This window comes from Papilio machaon, chromosome 16, assembly GCF_912999745.1.
Source record: "Papilio machaon chromosome 16, ilPapMach1.1, whole genome shotgun sequence".
Lineage (NCBI taxonomy): Eukaryota > Metazoa > Arthropoda > Insecta > Lepidoptera > Papilionidae > Papilio > Papilio machaon.
Genome location: NC_060001.1, coordinates 5448034 through 5475604, shown reverse-complemented (window position 1 = coordinate 5475604; position 27571 = coordinate 5448034). Strand labels below are relative to the sequence as shown.

Here is a 27571-nt window from a genome sequence, read left to right as displayed (position 1 = left end):
GCTGCGCCCTTCCCTCCACTCATTCGTTCCGCGACGCGTCGTCTCGTCGGCCGGCTTCCGCCACTTACTCACCCGGGCTCATTCTCGACGCGTCCGTTAAGCGCATCGCTCACACCGCAGCCCTTACAGCAAACAAATAGACATGACGGAAAGCACAGAAACCACGGCGGCCCCTGCGGCGGAGAAGACTCCCACTGAAAATGGCACCACCGAAACCCCGCCGGAGGAGACTCCTGAAAAGGCATCCGAGGAGAAAGAAAAAGAGACCCCTCCGCCCAAAGAAATGCGCGCCGTCGTCCTTACCGGCTTCGGTGGACTCAAAACCGTCAAGATTCTTAAAAAACCGGAGCCGACTGTCGGAGAGGGCGAGGTGCTGATACGTGTAAAAGCTTGGTAAGTTTTGTTTTGAGTTCATAATTTTCTTTATGTTTTGTTAATATTTTCAGTTGTCATGTAAAAGAATTAAGTTAAAAATTGACAAAACCGGACAGCGGTGAATAAATTTTTTGTACGACGTCGACCCGTAAAAAAATATTGACAGGATGATAAGCGCCGATGCCAGGCAAAGGCCCATCATAGGTAGTAAAAGTACTACACATTACTTGAAGGCCACCGTAACTTTACGGGCGGTGATTCGCACCTAGTCACCCAGTGGCCGGCGGCGGCGGGCGGGTCCCGTTCGCTCGGTGTCCGCTTCACCGACATCTGCCGGAGCGCGTCGCCTGCACTGACCAGTAGCATTGCATTGCTCTGAAAAAGTACAAAATTTCTGCGTGCACACTTGCAACAAAATTCGACGCAAACCCACGCCGGATTTACAACAAGGACTCGATACAAAAATGCAATGAATTCCGTTTTAGCTCGTTTATCAATATTTTGAATTTTTTACTTCATTTTTTGTTTCTTCAGTACAAACATAGTATTAAGAGCGTTTGTATGGCAAATAATTACTGCCAGCAGAAGGGAGAAATCGAGTTCGTGAGAAAGGGAATACACTCCACAAGATATTGTTCTTTGTTCGTTTTTTATCGCTCCAGTGGCTGAGATAATACGGCGAAGTAGCCGCGTCGACAGTCTACTTGCCTCGACATATGACTTTACTGCCATTTTTCTCGTTAATATTAACCGAGATGGATTTTAAAGAGTTCACTTAGTTTGGAGCGATCGTGTACTTAGGTTATTGTGTTCAGGGGGGGGGGGGGGCATAATTTAGTTTTGTGGATAATTTCGTTTGTTTTTTTATATACGGTGTGCTGTCGAGAACGGGTCGATTCCGGCTCGTGGCCGTGCGTCTGAGGTGGGATGGGCTGGGCCGGGTAGGGAGTGGAAGCGGTGTCGGAGCGGTGCGTAGGTGTCGGGCGAGGTGGCGGCGAATACAGGCCGTAGGCCGCAGGGCGCATCCCCGCTCGCGCTAAATTTAGCTCGCTTATCGCGGACTTACTATGTAAATGACCGCGACATACGCGACCAGCTGCCGCGAAAATATGATCCGCCTGCTTGCAAACCGCCCGGTTCTCTCTGATATATTCCACATTGTCGAGCTTACTCCTTACTCGATATTTCTTGCATACTTTACTCACATACCGAATCAAACGTTATTCGGATCTTTTCTGATAGAACTTTCGTCTTTTGTGAATGTTTGAATAGTAAAAATACTAGTTTATGAACTACAGTATGATTTATTTTGATAAAATGTAAGTTCTAGTCAAAACAATCATGATCTGGATTGTTTGTTACGAATGAAATAAATCTCACATCGAGTCTATTGACCCATAATTAAATAACCATTATGCAAGACACATTGAGCGTAAGACGTTAGAATTAAATACCTGTCTAGCGTAGAAGTCGCCGTCGTTGATACGTTGTGACCGTGACTTCCACGGCTTATAACGATCATTCATGTAAGTGCAACACATGCACTAGAGAACGTTAACTTGAGCCGCGCCGGTCAACACACGACGCCTTGTAAGTCGTAACGCAACTTAAAATAGAAACAACGTAAACACGAAGAAAATATCTAAACAATCGACCAGTGTTATCGGTTGTAAAACTCACACAAGGGCCTCCTTGTTTTATAGGGCTATTAAAATAATGATATGTAACAGTTATAAAATGAAATTCATCCTATTAAGGATCGATGGGTGCGCATGATGCAGGCTTTTTGTATGAGCTCTCGAAGGGATCGTTGCGATGTATAAAGACGCATTATATTCAATTAGGTCACGTCGGTGTTAGTAGACTTCCGAGAACAATCGAGATACTTACGCCCTTGTATTGAGCTTACTTACATATGCCCGGAGAGTAAATTGAACGGTCGAGATGGAAGATACCTAATTGTGGACCTGTTTTTTGTTACTTAATCTTTGCTCTAGTATTATCGCAATTGCCGTAACGTATCGTAACACCGCTCAGTAATAACCATGTGTTGAATATATTATTTTATTGTTAATAATAGTTCAGACGTCCTACTGTATATCTGTAAACAATTATTAAATAAAGAAAATAGTAGATGATTACATCGTTGGTATGCTGTGAAGTTAATTAGCAAGAGCTGTATTTTTATTCACATTCAGACTTCGTGTCTGATGTACGTGTGATGTACGTCCATTAATGTTGTATTTAGAACCTCTGTTTTTTCACATTTCAACAGTGTACACAAAATAATAAATCAAGCATAAATCGTATCAAGGAGTGACAGTGGCGTAGTTGCAATGAAAGTGCGTGTTAATTGCTCACATCCTCGCCTTTGTTGGGCGTATCAATTTAGATGCTAAAATTAGCTTCTGCCCCTCGAGATGTGGGCCTCCTACCACGGTATATAAAGTGCAGTATTGTGCATTTAACGGGCGCCGAAGCCACATAAGATGTGAGAGATGAATTTGTTTATTACCTTCTTCCTTATTGAGAGCGTCTGCGCGAGATAGCTCTCTTCCTATGACTCACTAGAAAGTCATGTTCTCGAAGCAAACTCGATCGCAAGAACTCGATGTGATCGCAATGAATGCTGTACCGAGTGGGTGAACTAGTAACAACGTATAATATTGTAGATAACTTGTTACAACTACACTATAAAATTACTTCAGAATAATAACCAAGGTAGTACCCTGTTACAACATTAAAATTCACACTACATTGATTTTTGTTCATAATAATCAAAAAATTAACTTACATATAACATATTATGTGAGGTCAGTATTTACGACTTTGTTACATTTTCATATAATATTTTAATCTGTTACAAAAAACGATCAGTAAGTGCATTGTACGACACATTATTTCGTTTTCTATCCTAGTTAATTAAGCTTATAGCTTCTATTATCAATTTTATAATGTCTTGATAAATCGTCAATAATAATGTTCAATTGTGAGGAACGGTATATTCGTCGAATATCCTATATTCACACTTAATTACAACGATTCGACATACGGGTATATTATCTGATTGAATGATTAATGTCCAATAACTATAGTCATTCAAATTCTATTGTTAAGATTGACTCATTCCCGTATCAGGTCACTTACCTACATGCTTTGGATACACCAAACTGTCTTAGTTTTCTTAAAATTTTACGAACTCAATGATTGTAACTGCTAATAATTCAACCTGTGGCATTCTTTTAAACTACCAATATCTATAGAAAAATGTTGAACTAATTCTTAGCTTAAAAATCAATAGGTGGGAACTAAGCGAATGACACCTCAATCGTCTAAATAAGATCAGCCGTTTAGGCACAGACTGTAATTGAATTAAAATACAAACCTACGTAAAAATTAATTACATAATTACAAAGTCAAATGAATTTATTTATTGCGTATTAATAAAATGTCTATAAAATAATATCTAGAAATAACAGGCTGGTAGATCGTCTATCAATCAAACCTGGCGACAACCGTATTTATTCAAGATGCGATATCACTGTGATTCACTTTATTTACTATCGATATCTGTATGTCTTTATTTATGTAATATGTAGATCAATCTAACCATTATAATTAGAACGACTATGTAATATGTGACATATACTTGTAATGTGAATCTCAACTTGCACTAAATATGAGTCATTCAACGTGAACATACATACTCTTCAAATCGCTGATTAATTCACTTCTTAAGTGCAATACTTTTCATGTTATCACATTTAATGTGGTTTTTTGACCATGAATATAATAATGTTTCTAATTTTGTCGTGTCAATTTGTGTTTTGATAAGTTTAAAAAAATGTTTTATTATTATACCCCTTATTAAAGGCGTCAAGAAGTGGTAATACATCACCTGATAAGTGGCAAATAGTCGAGATACTATACCCTGCTTATTTGTAACGACAACAAAAAAAAAAGTACTAATCCTGATATTTGACAGATGTATAACATTAGTCTTGCTGTCTCGATCGCATTCACATTATATCAAGTTCTTCTTATCGTGATCAGAAATATTAAAAAAGAGAGAAAAAAGATTCTGTTCCCTTTAGTGTAGGAAATCAATATCAACAGTGGGTAGATGTTTAAGTAATGGTTTTCGAGGTCAGACGGAAGCGGCGCGCGTCAGGACATGTGGTGTCAGACGAAATGAAATCCCTGATCGTGCAGCAGATGCGGCGGCGGGCGGGTCGCGCGGCCACATTGTTCGTGAAGTCATTGAACTTACCAAAATGCTTCGTCGCTTATTGTGACCATAATCGAATCAACTTGCCGCTATATATGGCGGTTAACTTCGCCGCATTCTTAAAATACTCCTTTTTTTACAAATTCGAAGCACTTGACATGTAACAAATCACCGAATAAGATCTTTCTGGACTCCTTAAGCTGAAATTTCAACTATCGCACACTGAAGCATAAACCGTTTTCGATCGGTATAATCAATAGAGGTTTATTACGAGGCCGGGGCTTAGTGTTCCTAGGTATTATTTGCCGGCGTATATTACTCTGGCTATATTTTCTGTTGCTGGGTAAATTGAATTGGAAAATCCCATGACTCGTTCGCATGAAAAAGGGGTGTGGTTGCGTCGGCTCGGGGTGACAGGGTGACGGTGGGTCGGCTGTGCGTCCGGGGTGAGGGCTCGAGTTCCCGTAATGTCTGTCGCGGGGGTGAGTGCGGCGGGGTGTGCGGGCGGGAGGCGAGCGACGGATCAATACAACGCGTCCCCTACCCGAGCCTCGCCCGACCGATCTCCGCAGGCCCTTCGTCTTTCGACGCCGATGCTTGTTTTTTTACAGCGCCCATTAACCATTCCTTCTCGATAAATGTATAAAAACATGTGTGTTTCGTATTTTATTTTAACTTTGACGAGATCTATTCGGGTTCCATTGTTTCAGCTAGTTTTCATTTCCGACAACATCTTAGTTTGTCTCGTGCTTTTTTATTCACTTACGGAATATGACGTAACAGTCAACGTATATAATAAGAAATAAGGCAATCAGTGTTTTAATGCTGTATTTTGTTCGCGTTAGTAGCTTAGTTGCTTTTGAAGTGTAATTATTTAATAATGGAGAACATTGCGTAAAGAACTCATCTCGAAAAAACAGGCATATGAACGCCCTAAATTACTTTTGCCAATCTTCAATTTTATTAAAGTAAAGGCAAATGAGGTCGGGAGTGGTTTTTATTGAATATTCGATATCTTACAACGGTTGTCTCCCGGAATCCATTACACCGCTTCGTCCCCGCATACGTCGTAAAAAGTGAGAGATAAAATAAATCGAAGGGCCAACAGCATCTTTGTGAAAGATGTGTCCGCTGTTACCAAGCATTACTTAATTACATAAAAGATTTGCTGAATTTCCTTACTTTCTTCTGTTTGGTTTACTTTATTTAAATACTTTTCCGTAATAATGTGATTGTTAGAAGACCATGACTATAAAAAAAAATATTTTATTTAAATACTTAGAAAAATTTAGAAATGTACTTTATGTAGGCGGGCTGCTTGTAATATAGCAATAGATGACTTTTAACGATAAAATGTGTTTCTGCTTCCCTGTGTAATACACTAAACCGTTCTGTCTTACATTGGAATCTACAACGCAGCAGTGACACACAAGGATTACGAACAGTAAATTTCATGTCGGATTATATACTTTAAGTCGTACAGCGAATAAGCCAGATGACATTGTAAATTGTTTTATTGCCATAAATAAAGAGCAAGATTGTCCCGGCTATGAAACAATTTATCATCGGATCAGACGTAGCCACTTGCAAGGATCACTTTCTGAGATCATTAATTTCTCTATCATGTCGTTATAGTTTATTGTAAGTGAATTTATCCAGTATATAGTATATAATATATATGGATTTACAAACTAATAATTGCATTTATTTTATTACTTTCTTGCGTTGTCAACATGTAGACAATTCTTGTTCTTTAATTTTTTTTAGCCGACTTCAATAAGAAGGACGTTATCAAATCGACTGTATTTTTTTAAAATATTTAATTCAAAACACTAAACTAACACCGTCATTGTTTATATGTTAACAATTATAATTACAAAGTCTAGGCGGAGATAGTAACAAGCAATTTTATTTCAACACACACAACTTACTCGTATCTATAATGTTTAACAACAATGTTTTATGTACGTACAACAGTGTACTTACGCTGTTCTTGTGTGATTTGCAAACTAATGACGCAAATGTCTTTGACATATTTCCTAAACAAACTGCATAAAACACAAATAGTTGCAAAGTTTTGTTTATACAGGTGGTGTTAAAAGATATAAGTATAAATAAATTAATATACAGCTCACAATTAAAGTTGATTGAATGTATTAACTTACTGTCGTTCGCGCCAAATTAAAAAAAAAAACCTAAATAAGTAGCTTATGTGTTCTTACAGACTATGTTCTACATCTGCGCCAAATTTGAGCCGATCTGGAGAAACCTTCTAACGAATATCCATCCATCCATCAACACTTTCGCATCTATATAAAAGAAAGTCGTGTTAGTTACACTATTTATAACTCAAGAACGGCTGAATCGATTTGACTAAAAATTGGTGGGCAGGTAGTTTAGAACCAGGAAACGGACATAGTATAATTTTTACTCCGTTTTCTAATGTTTATTCTGCGCGGACGGTGTCGCGGGTAAAAGCTAGTTTATAATATTAGATTCTATTCTGTCTAGTCTACACTGTCGGAATATAATACTAATGTTTATTAGTATACTTACTTAGATTTTGCTCACGTAACCTTGCCATGTGGCGTATGAAATGGAAAACTATTGTTCCGATAGTCGTATCGGTGAATGGACTCATAGCGAAAAGCTTCGACCACCATCTTGAGAAACTTTCGCTTAATAGTTGGGTTAAGGTCCCAATCGGAGGGCAGTTATTTTGGAAACCGCGCGCATAGTGAGGAGGTTCCTGTCTCTGCAGCCATGACCACTGGTTGCTTCGTCTTTACTTTAGTCATGGCAATCTACAGCCGGTGGTATACTGTTTTTTTATAAAATATAGATACTATGTAAATAAATAAATGTGTAATTAATATTGTTATACCTTTCATACTCTTTATTTTTAATTTAATTTTATATATGGGATACGCGCATGCGTGTTTAGAGTACAAATTCCGGTGGCCCAATGGTTGCGGTTCTATTTTTAGTAACGTAGATGTGGTACGCAGCCTTCTCCCGTTTGTGCGCCTTAAAACGATCAAATGTAGGGTGACCGTCAATCACAAATACGTAGGGTTCTTTAATAATAAATTCTTATTATTTTTAATATATGTTTATTAGTAAGATTTCAAAGAATAACTATTTGTACATGATTAATTATCTTATCAGGCCATTTTAACGTCTGATGAAGTAATTGCAGATAATGTTGATATGACATCAATTTGTTTTGCAATTTCTTCTATGAATAACATTATAATAAATATAGGTACTCAGTACGTAAAGGGAAACCTAGAATATATGGCTTAGTAAAGGCAAAAATTATTAGTGTTTAAAATACGGACATATTTGACACTGGTGGGAGAAATTCCAGATTTCCTGACATATCTTTTACCATTTACTCAACTTACTAATATTATAAAATTAAGTTTTTTTAATCATGTACGAAGTCGCGAATGACAGCTAGTTAGTTATTAATCTGTCCAAGAAAGACAACAAGATAGATTTCTTGTGGAAACCGCACTTTGACGAAATAATATAACAAATGTCTCGGTGTAAATTTTTTGTGTGCCATCGGGACTGTCACTATTATGATATTCTGTTTATTGCCCGACTCGAGGGCGTTATGTTCGTGTCGTTTTTTTTGTACCCGCATATGTTCGGATGCGGGTCCGTCGGTACGATCTGTAACTCGTTAGTTAGCATTTCATTCTATATTAGGCATTATTATGTTATGTAACGTTTTATAATATACTTTTATCGTGTCTTAACAATGTCGTTTTTTGTTTTAACCTTGAATTCTTGGGCATATACTCGTCAACAATTTCGTCAATTTCGTCAATTTCGTCTCGTCAGTTATTAAGCAGTTATTATTATATACATTATTGTTAATGTTTTAGGATTATACATAGTCAAGTTCTGTACTAATAATGAGAAATGGTTATATTTATTCATCCTTATTAGAAGATATTTAAATCATTATTCGCCTTAACCAAGCTTATTTTTCTAACTTTTTTATCGTAGAATATTATAAATGGATGGATGGGTCGATGTATGTTAGAAGGTATCTCCAGAACGGCTCAACGGATTTATATGAAATTTGGCATGGATATAGAACACAGTATGGAGGCTACTAATTAAGTTTTTTTTTTATTCAGCACGGAAGGAGTCGCGGGCAACAGCCAGTACTATGATAATAATATTCAGTTAAACAAAACGTAAAGCAAACATTAACAAAATCTTTGAAACAGACAATAATAACGTTGTCTTGTTATTCTGTGTACCTTGAGTACATTCTTGCACAAATGCATCGCGTTATCTCTAGAGATACGAGTTGTGTTGTCAATTCTGAGAATGTCCGATAACGTGGTCCAAACGTTGAAAACAAATGGACCTATCAATAAATTTTGTTTGCTGATGTCATCGGCGATAACAGCTAACAATGTAACTTCATGAATTTATGTCACATCTATTAATTGCCTTTATTTAATACTAGCTTTAACCCGCGACTCCGTCCGCGCGGAATAAAAAAAAAAGTAGAAAACGGGGTAAAAATTATCCTATGTCCCTTTCCTGGTTCTAAGCTACCTGCCCACCAATTTTCAGTCAAATCGATTCAGCCGTTCTTGAGTTATAAATGGTGTAACTAACACAACTTTCTTTTATATATATAGATTTTAGAACATAAAGAAAATAAGTAATTTTACGAAGGTAGTTTGATATAGAACCATTTATTTTTGACTGGTTGTAATTTCGAAATACAATATAAATGGCGTTGTTGTCTACGCATAAAAAAAAACAAATTAACTATATCAAAAGACTTGTATGTTTTCATATTCTTTTGACATCGCAGTTCAATAAAGCGTTTCCAAGCACCAAAGATGCTTTCTTACAAATAAAAATCATAAAACCGCAATGAAATCCGAACCGAACGCAAAAAGCGCCTTTCTCTCGTGACTTTATTGAAGCATAAAGAATACGTAAAAATATCAACAAAAGCGCCTTTTATTATTAGGCGTCCGAAATAGATTGGTTATCAAATGTTGCAGTCTGTTTTATATCGGCCTCATAAAACTACGGCATAAGATTGGTCTATTTGAAGAGGGGGCTATAATTGAGGGTCAAAGTGCGTTGACTCGGAATTCATGTTGGAATTGCCGTCACCCCATAGCAATGCCCACCCATCTGTGGAATGAAAGTACACTTCCTGAGCGGTCAATTAATGCGGACGAGTGTGACGAATGCCAAAGCTGTGAGTAACGTAGAATCAGCGTGCAAGATGAGTAAACGAGGTTGAATCGTTTTTAACAGTCCATTACACCAGTTTTATTACATAATGCTAAACGGTAGTTAAAATGATTACATGGTCCATTATTAACTTTATTACTTTGAATAAAAAATTTATTGACAAAAATACTAATACTTTTTTGTCAAATTAGATAAAGCATATATCAAAAAAATTACATTGCATGATATGTATTCTAAATGTTTAATAATAATTCCATTAAAAATATATCCCACTTTGTTTTAAATAAACAAAAAACAACTCTCCGATATAAAAAGAATACTTCATACCATTGATTGTAAAGGAATATTTGCTACTAAATATTTAAAATACGCGGAATAACATTCGCATAATAGCTGCATATTTTCACGAACATATAATTTTATATGGCAGTCGCGATTAGGGTTATAATTAAAAAGCTTTTATCATAGCTGGCAACACACGTTGCATGGCACGTCACTATAGATCGGAAGCCGATAACCGGGCATCACTCATTACATGCGAACTGGCGCCGAAACCGCTAGCCGGAAATCAATTTTAAAACCCAGTGTTGTTACTTCCGAGGTGTTTTAACCTGTTAAGGGAAGTCGGCGTCTACTATTGTAAAGGATTAACAGGAAAGCGATTTCCGGCTACTTTTTCTATATTCTGATTGTGAAACGTTTCCAAATTATTTGATTATTGTTAAATAATGCTGTTGCCACTAAAAATGTTATAGATATTATCTAATAAATTATATTATGTTCATATATCTAGTGAAATACCATCTCGTGTTACATTAAACCCGTAAAATCGTTTACGGTTATTTGTCACTAGTAATGTCAACATCTTTTGATTTGGAACGTTTTAAGTCAAACATTGAGTATCACTTACTTTTGCCATCCCTAGAATAGATTAAATACAAAAAGAATTTATTCATATTGCACGTCATTGCATGCACAAATTCGACTAACTATTTATACATTACTTTTATTGTGGTTATGCAGACAAAGCATAATATGCAGCCTTCAGTGGCGTGACTCTTCAAAGAATGCATGTCGATATGTCGTATGTAAAACACAATAAAACATTGACTGTATATAAAAATTGGTGGAATGTAGCTTTTAATAGCATAATGTATGCAGTTTTATTCAAGTTATTTGACACACTAACACATTTCCATACAATACGAAATATACGATTAATGCATATATTTTTGTTCCTTTTTACCGCTAAATCTGTTATGGGCTTGTTATGAACGTTCGTTACATTGCTGTAAGTTCAACAAAAATGTTCACAGTGTTACTGCGCATGCGTTTTATGAATCATGACATTTTTAATAAACCGTCCGCCATATTGTCTATGTTTACTGTTGATACCAACTGCGCAATAAGTTCTAAGAACGTACTTAACGATTAAGTGAATATTATTTCTTACTTTTTTATGATTTAAATTAGCAAGATTATTTAGCAACCTAGTATCTATCTAACAAAGCTCCAAAATAAGGCTATAATTTTTAGTATTAATTAAAAACATTAAAAAATATTTCTCCTGTAATTGCATATTCCATTGCACTTAATATAGTTACAATAGTTGTGGATATTAACAGATATAAAAAGGCGAGGAATTGAAGCGTCAACTTCCTGCGTCAAGTCATAATACGACGGGTACATCGATTAGATGGCTAACGTGTCGATGCCTACCGAATACAAATGATTCATAAAGCACGCGAACTTGTAAATTCCATTCGGTGCGTAAGCACTCATCGACGTATTTTTATGCGCACTCGCATATTTAATTTTTACGCATCTAGTTCTTTGAGTATACAATCTTACAGTTTAAATTCTTCATTTTATACACACAAGCACAATCTTTAGAAACCTTAACAAACCGCCTGTGAACATTTTTTTTTAACTGAAACGTATTCCGTTGCTGCAATTTAAAGTAAATAGTAAACAAGTTTCTAAGTAAACACAAATATTAACAAAACATTGTTATTTCTCAAAAAAAAAAAGTAGGATTATCCCATTCAAAAGGGCGAATACCAACGATTGCTTACATTTAATGACGCCGGAGTAAATGCTTTTGTTTTAAAATCCCAACACTGCCATAAAACTAAGATGTCTTTGTTACAAAATGACCTGAGAATTCTGAGTTACCTAATATTGCATTAATAAAGGTATAAGTTAACAAATTGCCCGGTTAAACAAAAATATTTTTTATGAATAGAATTTCACTGTATTCAAAACAATGTACAACATATTTTAAGCTGATTTACGTGTAATTTTGGCGCTTGCAAAACTTTGAAATGTTACGGACTCTCTTGTCAACCTTGTAAGTAAGAAAGATAATTATATTTACGAGAGACGATACCCTAAATCAAATAATAAAAGATTCTCATAAGCCGAAATGCACAACTCTAAATGCAGACAGTTGAAAACAGTTTAATCACGAGTGTAGCCATAATAAAAATAGAACATAAGAAGTGTATTCAAGTGGGCAATGTTCGCTAAGTTTTACGCAAGTATTACCTAGCGTGTCTATCAAGTTACAGACCACGAGCTCGCCTCGGGCGAATCGGCCATCAGTATGACGCATGTGGCATGACACTAATGTACTCGTACGAGCTAAGGAATGCTCAGTTCTCAGATTAATATTAATGATAACACATACAAGAAGGCGGTGCTGTTGAAAATGTAATGTTCGTACTTGTTAATACGATAAGATAGATTTTGTTTACCGCCTACGGAAAAACGTATGCTAGGAACCAGTTCGTGGTGTTCTTTTTTACATTTAATGACCTCTTAATTATGTTATCTTTTGATGATCTCTTCTATAAACTGAAATGGAGAGGATGTAATTAATTAATATTTATTTATACCCAAAGATTCATCCTGTTTAGGTATTTTACTACTAGTCAAATAGGAGAGTAGACTTATAAAAGAAAGTCACTAATATTTGTTATGATATAAGGAATGTCAAATAAGTAAGGAACCAATGACGATGTTTTAAAGTTAACAATGCTGATTTCATTATTACCACGCGTTTAAAAGTTTAAAATTTTCAATGTAATTGTACCACTATGTCAGCAAAAGTTCGCAATCGATGTAGTCGGTAAACGAAATGCAATATTTTTGTTATTGTGCGATGAAGTGTGTAGCGTTGTACGTCGCAGGGGCTTCGTGGAAATGGCGGCTTGTGTGGATTACACCCGACTTACGCAAGTTCCTCGCGTTAATTACTCATCTTCTAATTTGCACTGAAATCATTAACTCCGAATAACTATATTTTGGTGACATTTCCGGTGATGTCGTTTAACTCTTTTGTACCTACTTACTTTATAATAAAGTTAAATAAAATATTTGAATAAGTTATTTAAAATTACAATTTTTTTTTGTCGAGTATACAATTGTTTATGTTTAATTATAAAATAAATTAAAAATAATTAATTTCCCACGCTACGAGACATGTTGTACAAGTTAAATTGTCGTGTTTTTTCCACTGCATCAAGCTATTTCTTACATCAGATGTATTTTTTAAAAATAAAATATATTTAATGAACCAAAGTAAGACTCTTTCGTACGGATAAAATTCAACGTAGATAGATAGATAGCAATTGCCTCTCAACACTTTCGAAGCCTAATAGGACTTAGATAAGATAGGGAGAAAATACTAAAGAGAAACTTGCGACTAACAACCTTCGAATAATAACCCCACAAAGTTATTATAGTACATAATTTCTAGTAATATCTTTCAAATATTTTAGCGGCTACGCAGTATTCTACCCTTGATTCCCATTAATCCTCGCTACACCTAAAATTGGGTTCTGCAATTTGTACTATGTTTGAAAAATACTGTAAGTTTAATTATATTTTGTCAGTTTGTGATGAATATGCTGCAATCACTTGGCCCTAACTTCACATTATATTTATTGCAATGATTAAAATCGCCCACCGAACTGAACCGCGCCGGAAGTCGCACATTCCAATGTCTTATTAAATTGGACCGAGCCTGTGCGTATAATAGCGCATAAATTAACCTGGAATTTATGTAAATAACCTATACCTCGCCTGTTTGTAATCTAATACATTTAAAAATCTTTTATTAAATACAATATAATAAATTGTTATAATTTACCGATGCAAAAAGCTGCATAATTCATAAATGGTTAATATGAAATGCATTTTATTTCAAACTAGCTGTCGGCCGGGACTATAATAAGTAGCTTATGTGTTCTTCCAGACTATGCTCTACATCTATTTATAATATAAATAAAAAAATCTACTACAATAGTGTAGCTAATCTGAAAGGTTGTAACTTTGATTTAACAACTAGCTTGCATTGTCACATCAGTATTTTATGAATTAATTATGATTATACACCAGTGTGCTATTTATTTTTCTCGTTTCTCAGTCTGTAGTAACAAAAAGCGTTTCATTTTATTAACTTTCTTCGTGTAATTTCAGAGCATGTTCCACAATGAGTGGTAATATGTTTATCTTAGTCATAGTGTTGCCACGTAATTATTGCGTGACTAGTCGCAGCTATAGGCAATTTACTCCAGCGCCTCGACGCCGCCATGTCGTCGCGACACCCGGCGCGACCTTTTTACCCCGTCGCTATATAAATTTACTTAGAAATAGGGGTGCAAAATACAATAGTTGAGGGAGTGTATGGAATTATTTAGACCGATTCTCTAATATTCCGGCTATGTTTAATAATGCGTTAAGCATTTTGTATAGCGTGAGTAGAAATCTTTTAAGTCGAATTAATCGTGTTAACGCTTTGCTAGGGTTGCGAGCGCTGCTTTCAATGTTGCTGTCATTAATGTAATTTGATTATAATTTAACTTACTTTGATGTCCTATTTTAAACAATGCTCTCTACAATATTTTGTTATTTAAATGAGTACGTTAAAATGTTCTAAAGATCTTAAACTAACAGATCTCGCTGCCGAATTTTTACTTTTATGAGTTTTTCTTTAAAATGTTATTTAATATATAATATATGGTTATAGTACCTGTAGAAGTTTTAATATGTATGGAATAATATGCTTAAGATATTCATTAAATAAATTACTATATACAATGGCAATTAGTTTTCGTAAAACTGCTGATTTATTTAAATCTAAAGTGGATGAGGTTGTTGACTTGCTTAGGTTCGTTACCGTTGGGGAAATGAATTAGGTTTTATCGCGCCAAGGCCTCGTTTTCACAAGGAGTTAGCGACACGCAATTAGCAACGAAACTTGAAACTCTAATGTACTTACCTGGCTCCAATTACACTCACGAAAATAAATTTAACTAAATGAAAAGTTCCCGCTAGAATTAAAATATTTTTGCTTATTACATGGAAAAAATATTGGACGTAGCTTAATTGATCTGTATGCGAGTTATTTATTTCTTGAGAAATTTATTTAGAACCTATATATTTTATACTTTTACAATTGTGTAAGTTATTAACTGATCTTCTACCTGAATGTATAGTCACGTCGCGACATAGGTACTACCGATATAGGAAGCCATTCGAGTCACTGTTGAATAAACGATCAGGTAGCATGACAACTGTTAAATTAAATACGAGTACAATGGATTCGAAGTCGACGTCGGGAGATTATCGCGGATTAACATTCCAAAGCTCGGCTGCGACCCGTATGCTTCGACAGGATGCTATGAGACTAGGATTTTTTTCCTGTGACATGACGTACAACCGCCACCGATTTATCCAATAAACTTATGCGGGCCCGACTGCACTCGAATGATTAGCTAGTCAGAGCAACGATATTTATACCTGCGTTTATAGTTTCGTCAGTTCTAATTCTCACTATTAGTCTATCAAGTAAATGCATATAATTACAACAATCTAAAACTATGACTATCTTAAGATTTCCTTGAATACGTATGAATTTTGGTTAAGTCATGCAGAGAATTAAGACCCGAAGCTTTGCTTTTAACAACACAGAAGAGGTACAGATTGATTTACTTATGAAAAGTCATTCGTTTGTGCATCGTTTTTTAAATTATTTATTGACAGTAATAAGGCACGTCCGGGCATTCGGACATGTTCTTGAATAAACCCCTTAGTGCATTATCGTCGTAGGCATCGGAAAAAAAAAAGGGGGCCCGGTCTGCGGCGGCGGCTCCCCTTCCACAGAATCGAGCGAATGACAAATTTAAATACATAAACAATGAAAACGAACGAATGATTCATTCATTATTCACATGGTATTTGTTTTTGAAGAATAAATTATCTCCGTTACGCGTGAAGCGCTCATGTACACTTAATTAACACTTTGAGCTTTTCATTTGTATTTATATTATATGCGTACCACGTAGCCTAGAATATCCAAATTGCTTTGCAAGTGTTTCTAGAATTCAAATTTCGGCGCTAAAATAATAATTAAACACGCAACATCGTTAGAGTAATTGAGTACCAAGAGATAAAGATACTTATTAGACTGAGAAGCGTTATTAAAACTTTAAGACACCAGTCAGAGAATACATTGTGGTATTAATGTGCAGTTGAAACTGTTTGACATGTTTTACATCAATGTATTTTATTAAATTTATATTGTTACTAGTTATCGCCCGCGACTCCGTCCACGCGGAAAAAAAACTCATTAAGTAGCCGATGTGTTCATCCAGAATATGTTCTACATCTGTATCAAATTTCGTCAAGATCTATTAAACCGTTTCGGAGATACCTTCTAACGAACATCCATCCATCTAAACTTTCGCATTTATAATATTAGCAAGATAGATGGATATCTGCGAAACATCTAGGTACATGTTACTTTGTGCGTTCAAAATACGTATTCATATGTATACATTTTATTATGTAAAACATTTGGTACAGTCAGCTGCGTCATATGGATACATTTACAAAACATGTATAAGCTGGTATAAAAGTAAAGCTTTCGGTTTTACATTCATAAGTATTTTTGAAACTAAAAGCCTATACAAGTTAATTTCTAATGGTTTGTAAACGTTTACATTTATGCAGGTGATTGTACACGCAAAATACAGTTTATGATCCGATTTTTAAACGTCAAATGCAATATTGTCAAAACCATTCAATATTGAACCACGTCTGTCTTCCGATGTTTTGTTTACAGTTTGGCTCGTCAATGTGGCTTGTTTTTCCGGCGATCAATAAATGGTCCGTTCATAACATTGTTATGCTTATATCACAACACGGAAGGATTTCTAAATGTTTAATTTTGTCCAGTTTTGTTAGCAGATATGAGTTGAAATATGATTATGCTTTTGATTCAAAGTTAAGCATTTGTTTGGATTATTTAAACATTTACAGATACATTACTTAACCAATCTTACACACTTTTATTTCTTTTTTTAGTGGTTTAAAAGTGGTGGTAAAAGAGTAACTTAAAGAGTTATTTTTATTTACGTACAGAATTTACTAAGCCAACATTTGTATACGATTCACAAACGTTGGTCCCTTCGTAGCTTACAATGATTACAATGATCAACGCACGTCAACTCTGTGCAAGCGGCATATCGACGTCGATTGACACATTGATATTTAAATGAGCTGGTGATGACTATCAAGGCAGTATTCTGGCGCATTATAGCGATCGTCTGCCGCATTCCTGGCGCATTAATTAGGCGATGTGCTTATTGAATACACAGCGCCATAAACACGAAGGGCCGTGGTGAATAATAAGCGAGGCTGAAACGATCGGATATATCGATTTTTTAAAATTAAAGATTGAAATTAAAAGATTATATTTGTGGTCATATATTTTATGACTAACTTTTATCTCGTTTTAGCATTGACGTGTAAGCTTGTTAACATTCAAAGGACAAAATCCCAATGCTATATGTATTTACGAGTAGCAACACTGTTACTAAAGAAAAGTCGTCAATTGTCACTCTGAGTGTTTTTGGTATTAAGTATACCCTAAGCAATTGGTGATCGTTAGTTTAGTGCGGGCGTTCTGCGCATGCATTGCTTCCGTTTTTTCCCGCCGCACGGTGGTCTCAAATCGGATTTGAGGGACTTAGGGTCAAAGTGTTCGTTACCAGTTTTTTCTTTATGGAAATGAGTAGAGGACATCAACCCAAATAATAGTTGTCATGTACATTTTTTGCCTAAAGGTTGTAGTTTGGACAGAAAAAAATAATCATCGTTATTTTTGTATGAAACGCATCAAAAAATGTTAAATTGTAGCTAAGCCCTGTTTGATCCCGCCTTCAAACCTTTTTTTTCTTAATCCCTGTCTAGTCTACTATCGTTACACATAGTAAACTTGCGCAACTAGCTGCTACTCTTCGAGATTAAACGATTTAAAAATTTGCAAAATCTGGATTATTTTTAAAATATTTATTTTGTATTTACATATTTTATTTGCACCTACTTTATAAAGAACTGAATAAAAATGTATTTAAACTATGATTATAATGTCAATATCAAACATAATATCAAAAACTAGTGTCTAAACTTACTCACTATTGCTATCACCATGTTGCAATTGCAATGTATCTACATCTTGAAATTTGATTTCTGACTCTGTCGAAAAAGGTAGCAGCTCTTTGGCTCTTGGCGATAGAACCACTGCATTTTGATTTCTCATACGAGGTCTTAGCGCTGAAATCTTCGGATCAGACGACAACCTTTATTTACTTCAACCTTTTTGAATTTTGATGGCTCCGAGTGTTTCTATTTCACCTCTTATACTAGTTCTTATAGCTGCCACTGTTGATTTTGTTTCTTTTGTAAATTAAAAAAAAAAAATAGGACGACAATAGAACGTTGAAGACGGTCGGTCATTTTCCCAAACAATACTTCCATCAGATTTCTGCAGCCTTATTGGAACTAGACTAGCCATAAAAATACTAGTCATCAAATTCTTCATCTGACTTCTGTTTGTAGTTACTTTGACGGGAAGCTCCATCTAAGCTCCATTTACTAATAAGCTGTAATTCTGCAGTAGAGTCCAAGTCAAAAGCAAGTACATCCAGAAGTCATGATACTGTCAAGTTCAGCAGGGGCTTGAAGTTTAATGGATGCTCCTTCATTAGTAATTGTCTTGTCTTCTTTGTCTGGATAACACTGTAATTTGGCTTGCTTAAGCTTAATAATATGACGGATACAGCTCAGAGCCAGTTTCGCCCACTGCCTCTCTAAAATTGAAGTATTGCCACTTCGATAGTTTTAGGGAAACAAACAATGCTTAGATGGAGCTTCCCGTCAAAGTAACAGGAAACAGGAGTCAGATGAAGAATTTGATGACTAGTATTTTTATGGCTAGTCTAGTTCCAATAAGGCTGCAGAAACCTGATGGAACTATTGTTTGGGAAAATGACGGACCGTCTTCAACGTTCTATTGTCGTCCTATTTTTTTTTAATTAACAAAAGAAACAAAATCAACAGTGGCAGCTATAAGAACTAGTATAAGAGGTGAAATAGAAACACTCGGAGCCATCAAAATTCAAAAAGGTTGAAGTAAATAAAGGTTGTCGTCTGATCCGAAGATTTCAGCGCTAAGACCTCGTATGAGAAATCAAAATGCAATGGTTCTATCGCCAAGAGCCAAAGAGCTGCTACCTTTTTCGACAGAGTCAGAAATCAAATTTGGCAGCTATAAGAACTAGTATAAGAGGTGAAATAGAAACACTCGGAGCCATCAAAATTCAAAAAGGTTGAAGTAAATAAAGGTTGTCGTCTGATCCGAAGATTTCAGCGCTAAGACCTCGTATGAGAAATCAAAATGCAATGGTTCTATCGCCAAGAGCCAAAGAGCTGCTACCTTTTTCGAGAGAGTCAGAAATCAAATTTCAAGATGTAGATACATTGCAATTGCAACATGGTGATAGCAATAGTGAGTAAGTTTAGACACTAGTTTTTGATATTATGTTTGATATTGACATTATAATCATAGTTTAAATACATTTTTATTCAGTTCTTTATAAAGTAGGTGCAAATAAAATATGTAAATACAAAATAAATATTTTAAAAATAATCCAGATTTTGCAAATTTTTAAATCGTTTAATCTCGAAGAGTAGCAGCTAGTTGCGCAAGTTTACTATGTGTAACGATAGTAGACTAGACAGGGATTAAGAAAAAAAAGGTTTGAAGGCGGGATCAAACAGGGCTTAGCTACAATTTAACATTTTTTGATGCGTTTCATACAAAAAAAACGATGATTATTTTTTTCTGTCCAAACTACAACCTTTAGGCAAAAAATGTACATGACAACTATTATTTGGGTTGATGTCCTCTACTCATTTCCATAAAGAAAAAACTGGTAACGAACACTTTGACCCTAAGTCCCTCAAATCCGATTTGAGACCACCGTGCGCCGGCAAGACGAGCGCGCCATGGAACATAATGACGGTGTCTGGTGTCGGTATGTCTGAAGTGGGAGCGAAGCTCGGTGCTCGGTGCTCGCTGCCGCATGCCGCGATCTATCCAACGTATAAACAGTTTACCCGCTACGTCGTCTGGTGTTCTTTAACTCTAGTAATATTAATAGATAACAATGGAGTTTCAATGCATATGTTTATTATCAGACGCTTCTTATTCATACCAAAGAATGTTTGGATTCAGCTGATTTTATATCAGATTTATAAATCTTAAACTAGTATAAAATACTTTAATCTGGTGTGAAAATATGAAAAACAATTCCTTGTATATAGTTATGGTATATTTTGTAACTTGACCTGTGGTGTAATTTTATGGCGACACTGCTACTTCCAAAAATGAAAAAAAAAATTGTCTTTAAACTCCAGTTAAAAAACATTCTAACTTAAGTATCTACGTCAATATATCTATCTAATATATAAAATTCTCGTGTCACAGTTTTCGTTGCCATACTCCTCCGAAGTGAGCATAGTCAGTAAATCTGAGAATCGGCCAACATCTATTTTTAATTTTTTATTTAACTGCGCGCGGACGGAGTCCCGGGCGACAGCTAGTATTATATATGATAACTTAATTAAACAGTAACAACAAACTTTAAATATAATATTGTATGTTTTGTTACAGCGGTTTGAACTTCCAAGACTTGATAGTGCGTCAGGGCGCCATCGACTCCCCGCCAAAGACTCCATTCATCCTCGGGTTCGAGTGCGCTGGTGAGATCGAGCAAGTCGGCGAGGGTGTGACCAACTTCAAGGTCTGTAATCAGTTACTAACACTTGCAAAGGGAATAAGATTATGTTTCATTTAAATTTACATTTACACCTAGAATTATATCTCAATATTATCTTATTTTTAAACCGTTTAAAAATTAAATTAAAATCAAATATAATTAAAATTTCTGAACGTTACAAATTAATAAGGCGGTAGGTATCTCCAGCGACCATTTTAACATTAGAAATATTAAATACCTTTCTAATTAAAATATAGGTTAAAACGGCAACGGTAATAAAATTTTATTAAATTTTTTTTTTTTTTATTTTTTTTTTTTTAGAAAACATGCAATTAGAGAGCATCTGTTATTTTGCAATCGCAAGGAAATGTTTATGTTGATTATAGTGATTTTTATATTTTGTTATAAAAGGAAGGATGCTGTTAATAGCGTTTGTACACGCGATATATTTTATATCTCACTAGCTGCAGTTATTTAATGTTTGTTGAATATTTTCTTTCCTTCACGTGATTATTTTTACCTCGATCTCATAAAAAGATCTTAATCAATGTCTCTTTTCCCGAACAAGAACTGATAAGAAAACTAATAAATTTTTTATTCCAGGTTGGCGATCAAGTAGTGGCCCTTCCGGAGTACAGAGCATGGGCGGAGCTAGTATCTGTGCCGGCTCAATACGTGTACGCCCTGCCCGAGGGTATGACTGCGCTGGACGCGGTGGCGGTCACCACCAACTATGTGGTCGCTTACCTGCTGCTCTTCGAGATGGCCAATCTCACTTCGGGCAAGAGCCTACTTGTGCACTCCGCTGGCGGTGGCGTTGTATGTACTTTATTTACATGCTACTTATTTTCAATAGCGTAATAAACTAAAATTCCGACTTTTCCTTCCATTTTCGGATTTCCTAGCATTTTGTCTGTGAAAATGGACAGAAAGTCAATTAATCGAGAATCGTATATTGACTTGCCCGGTTCAGAAACCCTATGCACGCTTTATGAGGGCAGTAAAATAGTGATTTGTGACCTTTTAATGACCTCAGCCCTTGAATAAAATATATAATGATAAGAAACCAATTAATTATTTTCTCTATCGCTAATTAAAATGTTCAACTTATTGCACGTGTCGTAAACTGTGTAACTGTAGTATAAATTAATCAAATCTTTGCACTAATTAGTGAAATAGGCGAGAAAAATCATAACTAGCTATTTGTAATTATCACTGTCGATGACGTCAACAGTTGTGCGTGTCAGTGAACTCATAATTAAACCTTCAGAGCATTCTATAAGCGTGGTCGTTTATTATGTATTCCTTATTTTAATGTTAAGTTGCTACTACGACATTTTAACTAGTTAATTTGGTTTCCGCAGCAAGTAATTACGAAATGTTTGAAATCCATAATAATACTCAGCCGTGCGTGTAGTGATCTAACACAAATAAAAAGGTTAAATTCAATTTTGTAGTCCGAACGATTGGTTTCCTATAAAATTATATTGTATTTATCCAGGGCCAAGCCGTGGCACAGCTGGCCAAGACCGTGGACAACGTTACGGTGTTCGGCGTGTGCTCCAAGACGAAGCACGAAGCGCTAAAGGCAAACAACAACAACATCGACCACCTACTCGAGAGGGGCAGCGATTACACTAATGAAGTCAGAAAGTAAGTATACTGCAGCATTCCAATAAATGATATAAAGTATCTTAGCAGCTCTACTTATCACTGTTTAATGCCACAAAACCTTAACCAGATACCAGCTTGATAGACTACTGTCGGCCTAAACAGTCTAGCAATCTTCTATAAGTTGCTAGAAAGCTGTCTCAATTTTTGAGTAATAAGCGTACATAATTATTACTTTCCTTATCTCTTTGTTCATTAATATAAATATAGGAATGAATCAGATCATGATTAATTCAAATTTAAAATAAAATGTAAAATGAAGAAGGACTGTGTATCGTGAAATCAGTGCGCTAAAAATATGAACTGAGCAATACAAAGCGGCCCTTCGCACCGCTAATGGTTGCTTGTATACATTGCGCGCTCGAAAAGAACATTTATTTAAAGCATTTACGCGTTTCTGTTATTATAAGAGCAAATATTGACTTTACTGTTAGCTCTCAAAATATCCACATAATTGTAGTAATAATGAAACAATATGAACTTCAAAATTTACACATTAATAAAAAATTACACCATATTGTAACAGATTGTAATTTTTGAGTTCACTCTCGGACTTCTCATTTTAAAAATTACTGAGTGCTCTCATTATTAGTTAAAGGGTTCGTTCCATTAATTATCGTCTTGTTAAAATGTCATTACATTCTCTAACAATTACATTCCCTTCCCGTGTGACTAATCCGTGGCAGCGAGCCGCGAGTCGCGAGACATTTGTTTCCTTTCCTACTCAACGTTACGACGGACAACTAGTTTAGCTAATTGGATTTTATTCATTCAAAGATCCCGCATTCTTTCTGTATCAACCAATTGTTCTAGATCCCATGTTTTAATTGATGATTATTACAGTCACGTACTTTAGTACCACCCATCTAGCTCGTGTCATTCCAGTGACAAATATATCTTGACCCCTCGTACTATCATCTTCTTCTAACTTAGGTGTCGCATGTTGATCTCGAGAGATAAATTCAAAGTTCAATTAAAATGGACACTATGGGCTAATTGTTCTATTTATTCCTTTTCAAGCAGCTGCTTCGTAGGGGCCGCGGGGCGTTTAAAACTCGTAAATAGACAAAGATATTTTTATAACGGTTTAGTTGTTTGCAACGTAAACAATCCCGAGCCGCACAATCTCAACGTAAACAAACAGGCAGTTCTAAGTAATGGTCGAGAGGAAGTCGGCGGGAAAGGTTTATCGAAAAAATTCAATTTCATTATTAGGTCCATAGTAGTGCGTTCCAAAATCCTTTTTTAGCGCGGTTTATCTAACGTGACTTTAAACTGTCTTTCATGTAATAGTTCTTATTTTTCACGGTCATGTTTACATAAGACGATCCTTATTTTATTATTTTGTCATTTCAATAGATAAACTAACGATTTTGCATTCAAATAGCTTAATTTGATTTATAAAAAAAAGAAAAACTCTAAATTTATATATGTTTGATAGGATTTCTCCTGATGGTGTGGATATTGTGCTGGACTGCCTGTGCGGCGAAGAATGCAACCGCGGCTACCAGTTACTGAAGCCTATGGGCCGTTATATTCTCTATGGTAAGTTCATTACATCATTACAACCATAGACACGTAAGCAGCATGTTTTAAAAACGAAGAAAGATTTTAGTTAAATCTACAAATAGTCATACTAAAATTAGTATTAATTAGATGTAATATAGCTCTAGTAATTGTATCAATAAAATGTTATATTCATCAGTAACTTTTATCACTTTGTATTATTATTGTATCATAAAGTGTGTTAACGTGATCGTTTGTATTAGGTTCATCTAACATCGTGACCGGTGAGACAAAGAGCTTCTTCAGCGCCGCTCGTGCTGTGAGTTTCCAATTGATTTTTATGATTATTTTTTTATTCGTATTTTATAATATTCTTTAATATAACAGTGTATTTCCACTCTCGAAACTAGCCTATCCCGAATGTGTGAAAGGCAGATAGCGGATACTAAGTTTAAAAGAGGGATACCAAACCGTCTAGTCGTAATCGTACTTGGGGTATTAATCTCAATGTTCACTTCAGTTATGACTCACGGCTTACGAAAATCTTCAGCGTGATTCAAATGTTTTTAATCACGAAGTTTTAATATTCTTTAAGAAGTTATCTACTCATCTGCTGTACAGTTTACTATTAAGATACAAAATTGTATTTAACTACATAACTCAATATAATTATGCAAAAAAAGCATTTATGTTAATAACAACATAGTGGGGTATTCTGTTGAATAAGACTTTGTCTTCTATTTACCTTAATTTTATTTTATAAAAATAACGATTCCTCACCGTATTATTACTGATGTTCCCACCTGAATAAAGATTGATCATTGTCATAAAGTTTCGCGATCAGAACATAATCTACGAGAAATAATCAACTTAAAGAACCGTCAGTTGATCAACATATCGTAATATGTGTTCTCATCTTTTTATTTATCGCTTTATTTATGGTTTGTTTTTTTGATTACTAGTGGTGGCAAGTGGACAAGGTGTCTCCGATCAAGCTGTTCGACGAGAACAAGAGCCTGGCGGGTCTGAACCTGCGGCACCTGCTGTTCCAGCACGGGCGTGCGGACTACGTGCGCCGCGCTGTAGATAACGTATTCGCGCTCTGGGGCCAGGGCAAGGTCAAGCCGCTCGTCGACTCCACCTGGGCACTTGAAGACGTAAGTCATGAGTCGATTAACACGTTCATTGCCACCACGATTATTGTGGATATAATAGACCTCGTGAGACTGTGGCATTCAAAAGATAAAATTTCTGGTTAATTCTACATGTATATTTCCATTTATCACCCACTGAATCAATCACTTTTATTCACATTATTTGGTAGGAAATTAAGTAGTTTTCGGTGAACATTTTTATTTGAATAATCTTGCATAAATTAATTTTTAATTATTTACTTAAGGTTGGCGAGGCTATGCAGAAGATGCACGACCGCAAGAACATTGGCAAGCTCGTTCTCGATCCTTCTCTCGAGCCGAAGCCGAAGCCCGCCACCCCCGCCAAGGGCAAGGCCGGCAAGGAGAAGAAACCCGCCAAAGAGAGCTCCGAAGAGAAGAAGGACAAGGAAGCCAAGGACGAGGACAAGAAGGCGGCGGAAGACGGCCAGAAGAACGGCGAGAAGAACGGTGAGGAACCACTCACTAACGGTAACAGTGACGAAGGTCAGTCTCGAACTAATATGACCAGGCATGTGTAGTTGCGTAGACGCTTTACATCGTATATCTATTTATAATAATTCATTTTATTTTGGCTTACACAATTGATTAAGCGCACATCGAAGGCTTCACCGTCACGCGATGGTGCCGTGTAAGCAGTCTTTAACTTTGCTTTGTTCAACGCAGTTTTACAGCTTTTATTAAATTTGCGGAGAGTGTACACAATTGATTTACAAATATCGACTTATCCGAATGACTTAAGTGATGTAAGTTTTTTCGTCGAATGAGTCGATATTAATATTCAAATTCAATAGATAGAGTTGTTCTTAAAGTGACACTCAAGCTTTATCACCCACTTTAAATCATTTTATTGATAAGCTTTAATCACCGATCATTAAGGTTGTGATAAAAATTTAAAGGCTGTTTTTTTTAAATGTGCGCTTAGTCGGCTTGGTTATGACTAGTCGAGTCATACGACCTTGAAAATAAAATTAAGTATACGCTTTGCGAAAAAAAAGACGTTCACAGACACACGGCATTGTTTTTGCATTAAACGCCATTAAGATATTGCGATCTCGGAGGATAGCATGCCCCAATATTAATACGCTCTTAAATGCTTAAAAATAACTGACTTTGCAAATTATTTTACAGATTATATCAAAATAGTTGCTTAATAAAACGAGCTTAGTATTTAAAATATACAAAAAAAATGAGCCATCACAACTTTTAGCAAAATCCGATTAGAGTCATTCAGAGCTATTCAGAACACCTTCAAGAAGAATATTAAGGCTAAGTTCACATGACCGGGCATCCACGCGCGGAAATCACATCCGTGTGGTACAACATCAAACGAAATAGTAACAGGCATAGATATCTCTAGATAGAGCTTTTCATACAAGTTTGACTTTTAAAAGTATAACAATTTCCGAAATGTCATTAGCGTGCGTGACGCAAATGCTCACCAGTATAATAAAAAAAATCCAAATTCAGGAAGTGTACTTACTGTAAAAAATTAAACGTAAAATAAAATAAAAAATATCGTTTGGAAGAACACATAGGCTACTAATTATTTTTTTTAATTCCACGCAACGGAGTCGCGGGCGACAGCTAGTATTTATCTAAAAACAAATTAAAACCCAAAACGTATTTATCAAACACAATACTGTGATTTATTGTTTTTAAATTTAAAAATGTCACGATTAATTGTATTTTAAAACATTATTAAAAACTAGTAAATAAACATTATAAACGAGGTCATATACATATATTTTTTTACGTAATAAATATTGATTGTATTGTAATGACAACACTGGGGAAATTTACTACAAAAGGCCTTCGGATGCATTCTAACAGGCCTCAATTTTGTGCTCCGAACTCTTCGCCTAGAGATATAGGTCTATGGTCATGTGAACATACCTTTTTAAATTAACTAGTATAAGTACACAATGAAATATGGTATCTTTTATGTTAATATTACATTTTCAGAGTCGAAGGAGAAAGAGAAGGAGTCTAGCTGAATTCGTCCAGAAGCCTGGAGCCAACGAACCACCGCCGATTCATTATTTTAGAGTTGAAGCTGATGTTAGGATGGCACGCATCGCCACCGCCACCGCTTGCACACGGCGCGCGCGCGCGGCCGCCATTACTGTGTTGCCTCATGTTTTATTATGTTTAATCTAAAATAAATAAGTCTGAGCGCGGCCCTGTTCAATTCTTTTATAGCTTTCAAACATTAACAGAATCGAACACGGTCGATAATTTTTATT

General features: G+C 35.6%; 1 protein-coding gene across 2 annotated transcripts; it reads left to right on the top strand.

Moving 5' to 3' along the window:
- On the top strand, positions 1-27566 carry LOC106713627 (synaptic vesicle membrane protein VAT-1 homolog-like). 2 transcript variants are annotated; one of them, XM_045681495.1, is made up of 9 exons: positions 1-393; positions 20871-21000; positions 21580-21795; positions 22478-22629; positions 24089-24192; positions 24417-24472; positions 25116-25310; positions 25553-25775; positions 27291-27566. In XM_045681495.1, exons 1-9 carry the CDS (start codon positions 143-145, stop codon positions 27320-27322), a joined length of 1359 nt encoding a protein of 452 aa, XP_045537451.1. In that variant the 5' UTR covers positions 1-142; the 3' UTR covers positions 27323-27566. The 2 variants fall into 2 exon arrangements, with proteins under 2 accessions (XP_045537451.1, XP_045537450.1); XM_045681494.1 differs by having other exon boundaries at positions 25553-25811.
- Positions 27567-27571: the final 5 nt, after the last annotated feature.